Here is a 7,945-nt window from a genome sequence, read left to right on the forward strand (position 1 = left end):
CCCTCCATGGCCTCTGCATCAGCTCCTGCTTTCTGACCTGCTTGAGTTCCAGTCCTGACTTCCTTTGATGATGAACAGCAGTATGGAAGTGTAAGCCGAATAAACCCTTTCCTCCCCAACTTGCTTCTTGGTCATGATGTTTGTGCAGGAATAGAAACCCTGACTAAGACACAGGTATACCCCATATTCATAGTAAGACACTAAAATACTGCTGGGTACACACTTGGTGATTAAATTCAATGCTTCGCACTTGCTAAACAAATAATACTGAATAGTTATATTCTCAATCCACTATGCACAACAGGTCCCAAATAATAGACCAACATCATTGAATTACAAAAAAAAAAAAAAGTACACTACAAATAGTGTGGCTACAAGAGGTACTGTTTATTTCTGGTACTTTACACAGGCTCCAGTCTTCTGGAGTATCAGCCCAATGTGATATGAGTATGCAAGGCTTTCTTAATACAGGTGGGCTCTAAACATACGGCCTTACTGATGTCAAGTAGGGAAAATGTAAGTGTATATGAAAAGAGTACATTTGGATCCAGATAATAAATAAAGCAGGGTTACAATTAAATAAACCATACATATTTGAAAATATATATATGAGCATAGCAGTCCCAGGGTATAACTGATAGTAAAACCTTCATATACTTTCTTACATTTGATCTCTTAAAACCCTATAGTGTTTTTCTTAATCCATTGAAATCCACTAAAATATTTAATGTGGTGCAAAGATAACATCAACATCATTATCTTTACCACATGTCAGGACTGAAAGGACAGGCTATGACATATTTTTAAATATATTTTAAAATCAGTTATTTTATGTGTATAAATGTTTTGCATATATATATATATGTATGTATAGATAGAAGGTATTAGATCCTCTGGAACCGGAGTTATAGTTGTAAGCCTCCATTACGGGTGCTAGGGTCCAAACCGAAAGAGCAACAAATACTCTTAACTGTTGAGCCATCTTTCCAGCCCTATTGTGACACTTCTTTAAACCATGGAGAATCCAGAAGGCTGAACCCTAAGTGTAGCGAACCAGAAATACAGTCTCCTTTAGTAGCTACACTATTTGCATCGTGCCATTTTGTTCTCTTTTAAATTAGATGGTGCGATACTATTGTTTAGGACCCACTGTGCACAGTATATTGGGAATAGTGTTTGTTGATGATGTATGAGGCTTTAGATTTAATCACCACCATCACATATGCTGGGATAGTCCCAAAGTGAAAAAGCCTGTAACTATGACAAACTATGAATGCTCTACACATGACCACCAAAGCATATCCACAAGAGAAATCACTTGGATCTCTAACTTGAGTAGTATACACACATTTCTTTGTACTCTAATTTCTGAAAACATTTAATGGTGTTTTAAAATAAAGTCCTTTACCAATAGTTTAACTTTAGTGGTGACAAAAGTTATGTAAAAGCATCTCCCTAAGACATGATCTTAGAAGGCAACTGCCAAACTGCCTTCTAAATATGGTAGCTGCTGTCAACTCTTAAGAGAAGCTGTTTTGCAGTGGACAGCAGTCAATGCAGAGATTCAAACTTAATGAAAGCCCTAAGTGACTGCTGAGTACTCAACCCTAACGGGAAGATCTATTCTGAGCCTCCCCATGAAAGCATAGGGAGAGTCATGTAAGAAGGGCTGAAAGAATGTAAGAACTGGACGGTCAGGAGGAATACTGAGAAATGCTGTCTGCTAGCTTCCAGACATGACATGACCACTATAATCACCAACTTACAGAAACCGTTGACTACCTGCCCAAGATCAAGGCATTCAGCATTGGATTAGGGAGGGACTCTACCTCTAGCAGAGGAGTTGTTGCAGTTAACAGCTACTGAGAGAGGGAAGGTCATTTTTCCATGGGGTTATAGTTGTTGGCATGGAGTCTATGCTCTGGTGGATGGTCTCATTCCCACTGACAAGCAAGTAGCACTAACTGAACTCAGTGGATTAGTTAAAAAAGAAAAGAAGGAAGAGGACAATGAAGGTAGGAGGAGGCTGTGTGGGCATAGCAGGGCATCGAGGGAGTAAGAAGAGGAATGGTAGGCAAGGATATCTTCAAGGTACACTATGCATGTGTGTTTATGTGTGTGAGGTATGTATACATCTACATGATACTGTCAAAATTACATTCAAAATATGTTTTTAAAAAAGATCTTGCTATAAATGTTGCATTAGAGCAACTTAATGTTTAGCAAAGGAAACGCCTGGTATGGAGAAAGCACTTAGTACATACTAAATGAATAGATTTCTTAACTTACGGTCAATGTGTAGGGGATGAAGCAGGGCTACTGCAGAAAACTGCTACATTTTCGGGTAACTATTCCTCAGAAAGATAAAAGGCCTATTTCAAGGCAATACTTACTAGTAACTCAGATCAAACAGACACGTACAAAGTCAAACAATAGGAAAACACTTACCCACAGGACTACTTCCAGCTCCATTTGGCACCGTGAGGTCTGTAGTGCTCAACATCCCACCTAACAATATTATAGAGAAAAGAGAGAATGAATAAAATTGGCTTTCTTTATTTCACAAACAGCAAAATGAAGTCATCTCACTATAATCTATATTCTGTTCCTGAAAATCAAACCAAACCAAAATTAGCTCGATCAAAAGTTGCCACTAATGTATAATTTGATAAAATTTAAATATATATATATATATGTATATATATATAAATATGTGTATATATATATATATAGAGAGAGAGAGAGAGACATATATATACATATATACATACACACACACTACAGTATAACTGTACATGGATCATGTTTAATTCCACAAGTGCTATGTGTGGGGGTTGATGTGAAGTGTCTACAACACATGAATTTAAATATTAAGCTCTTACTCTACCAGCCATCCTGTGCATCAGTATCAAGTGAAGGCTGATGGGAATGAAGGCAGGTCGTTCATATGGAGCACTACTATTAAACTTACGACTTGGGGGAAGGAAGGCAATGCCAACCTGTCCGGACTAAGGTGGTAAATGCACGGCAAACTGATGTTGAACTACTGAACTAAGTCAGCAGGAAGAGCTACTCAGCACACTCCCATCCCTTTATTTCTAACATCTAACATTTCACATAAACTTAAATCTTCACCTACAGCATCCAAGTAAAATTCACACAGCACGGCTTTCACATGATACGGAAAAATTATAGTGTGATATTCTCTATACTACTGTACTTTGGCCAGAATTGTTTTTCCCATGGATGTTTTTTTAAAAAGTACTTAAAATGGACTTAATTATGTAGCAGTGACTCTTGTTCATTCTGACAACAGTGTGTATTTTTGTTTGTTTGTTTGTTTACTTTTGTTTTTTGAAATAAGGTCTCTACATAGCCCCAGTAGTCCTGGAACTCACTATGTAGACCAGTTATCCTCAAACTCAGAGATCTGGCTGCCTCCCAAGTGCTGGGATTCAAGGCCACGACACCTGGCCTGATAATAAAGACTAAGGGCAAAAACTTCCTCTATCAGCAAATCCTTTCTCATTCTCTTTTCAAAGAGCAGAGAGAGCACTTCACAACATACTTGCACTGCCGGTACTTGGTGGTCTCTGCGGAGCTCCTGGAGACACATTTCTATGTAGCGTGGCTGGGGGTGGAGACAGCATGCTTGAATCTGCTAATGTTGAGCTGGCTGCCAAAGACGGTGACACGAGTGAACTCCCTGGGTTAGTGTACGACAAAGCATTAGGGCTGGTCACAGGGACTGTGACAGACATTGAGAAGTTCTGAGGTGGCAAGCCAGGCTGTAAGTAAAGAACAAGAAAGAGAAAACTATTGGTTTCCTTTTCATCAACATTAAATAACTTTAATTTGACTATGTAACTCATTATCAAAAGCAGAGGATGGGAACAGTTGCTTCATTTGCAGTGTTAAGCTATTTTCTCTAGAATTATACTTGAACATGAATATACCAAACTTTTTCATTTTCAATTTTATACTGATACATATATGCTAAGTGTATAACTATATACTATGTTTCAAATATTCAAAGAGATGAAATGAAAAGTTAAACCTGGAATTAAAATAATATTGTTGAATTTAGGCATAAACTATATCACTGTTACTAAGTAAGCATTAATTAGAACTTCAGTGCAAACCAATTTAACATTACACTTCTATTGGGAGACCCCAGATATAACCAGAGAGGGAAAGTACAGGTATATTATTAACTTAATACATCAAACTTGGGATATTATCAATAAGTCCACTATGATCTGATTGATGGGTATTTTTAAAATAGAAAAGTTAAGTAATTATATACAGAACACAACGTACTTGTATGCAATGAAATACACAAAGAAGCCTACACAAGATTAACTATTGCCAAGTTAGAATAGAGAGTCTCGGAATCTTTGAAACTGTAGAAAGATTAAATTATAAACATTATAAAAGCTATCTTCTTATCAAAATATTTCACGCTTTCTCTGAAAGGTCATTTCCTAGTTTGCTCTGGCATTTCTTCCACAGACCAATATCAATATATTTGTTGACCATGACAAATAGCAGGCTCCTTCATAACTTAAAGTGTTGGGGGGGGGGGAAACAAACCATACAAACAATAAAGTGAGTTGATTATTTTTGCAGATTAAAGTTTAACTGTGGCAACAATATCCCTGTAAGGTCACAGCAATTTTATTTGCTACTGTCTTTTTTAAAATGATGGTATTAGGTTAAAATTTTTGCTTAAAGCTACTTCCATGTGATTCTTCCTACAAACTATGTTAAAGACATGACATATGATGCGGATCATCCTTTAGGGCATAGTTCAAGAGATTAAACCTTGACAATGAACAAACAACAGAACACCAGCACTGGAGCCGATGGTTCCTGGACAGCTGTGCCTACACACAGAGTGAGAACAGAGCTACAGGGATGGCCTAAGGTGGCTCTCTCTACAGTCCAGTGAGAAGATTTTTCCAGATGTTTCAGTCCAAGCTCAAAACTGACTTTTTCACAGTGTTAGATATCTGTGCACGGTAAAATTACAGTGACTATTTGTCTTGTGACTAGTTTAAAGACATGGGTACCTAAGAGTAAATCCAGTCCTCCTTCGTGCCGAGAGTGTAAAAAAAGGCCAGTTATGTACTTAGTTTTCTTGCTGTTCAAGGTTTTGGGACAATATACAAAGAGCTGAACAGTTAGTTCAGCTCTGTTAAAATGAAGATAATTATGTAAAATTAGTAAAAAAATGTTTTGAGGCATGAAATCTTAGCATTCTTAAGATCAAGTTTATGTTTACATACATATGTGTATTAAATTATGGGCGAGACAGGAACACTTAACATATACTTTATATTAAAAAAAAAAATCAATGAATTTTAAAACTAGAAGCAATCTTAAAAATTATGTGAGCCACTCATTTACTTCCCAGATAGAGGGATTGTAATCTAGGATATCTAGCTAGCCTGTAAAGAGTAACTAGTGGCTGACCCTCAGTTAAGACGTTCTCTCTTCATTTCTACACTTAAGATACTCAACATTTATTACTACAAGATTTTGGAGTTTTAAAGTTCTGTAAAACCAAAGACGCCATTTTTTCTCTTATCCTCATCGTCCTCACCCTTCTGTACAAATGAGGTAGATGTATGGTCAATTTCTTCATGCACATGATAAAAGCACAAACCATACTTTAGTACTCACTGCGATTTTATGATTCCGCATCATATTATCAAATTCCTCATTAATTTTTTTATATTTTTCTTCTGTATGTGGAGTTAGCACATATGAAGTATCAGGGTCTGGGCTGTCGCACCCTCTGTGTTCCTTCTTGTTCAGAGCCTAAATATGAAGTTAACAAAAAGGATCAACAAATAAAAAGCAAAGGTGAAGTGAAAGTACTTACAGGGCCTCGTTTGAAAATAAAATCACTATCTTCATTTAGTTTGCTGAATCTGTCCTCCGAGAGTGGACTGTGCTCAAAGTAATCGTCAGCATCAGGGCTCTCACAACCATTAAGGCCTTTCTTTCTTAACGTCTGAAATACAATTGGAAAATTCACACAAAAAGAATACTAACTTTCCATGAGATCTTTGTTTGTTTGCTTTGTTTTTGTAAAATGTGTTAGAGAGCACAGGTCGAATAGACAGGTTATTTAAGAGCCGCTGAATGATACTTAAAAGGCTACAAATATATTACAGTTCTGCAAGTACTATAAGTCTAAGATAGGAAAAAACGGAGCTCCCACTGCACATTAAAAAATAACAGAGTATTTTCTTGTTTGGACTCTTCCTTTTCAAAGTGCTGAGAGAATACTAAAATCACTCCATGTTATGAGTCACAGCTAGAATCAAGTTAGTAAAGTCAGTAAGAATATAACAAGAATCTATCAAAATGGCGTGCTGAGAAATTACAGAGTCTTTATTGCACAGGTCATGCCTGCCATTTTATCTACTGGCATTTCTATCAGGATTTATCTTATTCAATAGCAATTAGCCCAGAATCCCAATAATTTACTGCTAAGTTGTTCTCTTTTATCATTTTCGTACATAATCTTAAACTATAAAAACCTGAAACCAATGTTTGTCAACAATGACTCCTTCCTATGTATGATAAATGTCAACATTCTTAGTGACTTTACATACTAAAGAATACACGTAGTGAAAAGTTATTTAGAATACTTCCCCTCCCCATTTACTAGTTTTTTTTTCTCCGAAGTTGATTCAATTTGTTTGAATCCAGAGTTGAATTCTTAAAATTTGAGTGTCAATAAAGTATTTCCCTGGATCACACTAGTTTTTTTCTTACTGAGAAGTAAAGAAATAGTTTTCTAATTTCTCTCTTAAGGAAGAGTCAACACGAAGTAACATATAATCTTTAAAGGAGTGAAACTCCTAGTGACTTAAAGATGACAGAATATCAATTTACCTTCAGAATGCTTCATTCCATTTTTAAAATCCTGATGGCTCTCAGTTTAAGGCAGAGCTATTGACAACAACTCAACAGTTCTGAACTATGTTTCTGAGTTTCTAACACAATCAAAAGCAGCACTAGGGTTAAATGTCAAGTACAGCATTAGGACAGAAACAGGGATAATCACAGAGCTGGGCCAGACATGGCACCAGCAAGTGATTAACTTAGATGTGATACCAATGATCTTAGCACCCTGTAAAACTTGATTGGTTTAGTCCTTGTTCGTCCTGGAAACAAAGTATTCATGGAACATTACAATTTGAGAACCTTTCATAAGTTTCTTCAAATGATTTTGAAATTTCACCTTACTCAGTATGACTTATTTTTACATGCTAGAAATTATAAGCCCCTCCCTCCAAATGCTCCTCTCATGTGTTAGGAATTTTAACTCTTGGAGCTCATTAAAATACAATAATTAAATAAAAGTGCGTTACAAACACTACATCTCCTACCCCCTCCCAGCCCCCCAGCCACTGGTCTTAAGCTCTATAGACTCATAGTCTTACTGTATTATATGTACATTTCTGTGTACTTAACCAAAAAGGATATCCTCGCCATCCTTGGTAGCAGTTCTACTTGACACATTTCTGAAGTTGTTATATATCAGCAGTGAAAAATACTAACACTAAGAATGGAACATACTGAACCCTTAAAATCTACACAGCCCTAGCAAAAGAACAAATATAGTGGGCATCTATACATAAATAGCAAAATGAAATTGGTGACTTATTTTAACTAAATCTCTGGGTACTTTCCCCCAGTCTGAGTGTATCTTAAAGGATACATAATTCTTCACAGGGGAAATGAGCACTTACTATTCTGTACATTACTGCCTAGGGCTAGCAGACTCACTAAGACTGTCTCAAAAAATAAGCCAGAGAATTAACTGAGGAAGACACTGGTGTTGTTAATTGTTAAGTCCCAATCTTCAGAGCACTCTTCTGCATATTCTGTCTCTCTCTCTCTCTCTCTCTCTCTCTCTCTCTCTCTC

At 36.6% G+C, this 7,945-nt stretch overlaps 1 protein-coding gene across 5 annotated transcripts in view; it reads right to left on the reverse strand.

Moving 5' to 3' along the window:
- Mef2a (myocyte enhancer factor 2A) overlaps positions 1–7,945 on the reverse strand; it is a 123,027-nt gene that overhangs the window by 30,726 nt on the left and 84,356 nt on the right. For 3 of the 5 annotated variants that reach the window (XM_021166331.2, XM_021166333.2, XM_029479490.1), the window contains 3 exons: positions 5,686–5,823; positions 3,569–3,788; positions 2,449–2,508 (listed from right to left, as the gene is read on the reverse strand). In XM_021166331.2, coding sequence (XP_021021990.1) covers positions 2,449–2,508; positions 3,569–3,788; positions 5,686–5,823 — 418 coding nt within the window. Of the gene's footprint in view, positions 1–2,448; positions 2,509–3,568; positions 3,789–5,685; positions 5,824–5,887; positions 6,020–7,945 lie in introns of all 5 variants that reach the window. The other 2 variants (XM_021166334.2, XM_021166332.2) reach the window with 1 other exon arrangement.

The sequence above is a fragment of the Mus caroli genome, chromosome 7 (genome assembly GCF_900094665.2).
Source record: "Mus caroli chromosome 7, CAROLI_EIJ_v1.1, whole genome shotgun sequence".
Lineage (NCBI taxonomy): Eukaryota > Metazoa > Chordata > Mammalia > Rodentia > Muridae > Mus > Mus caroli.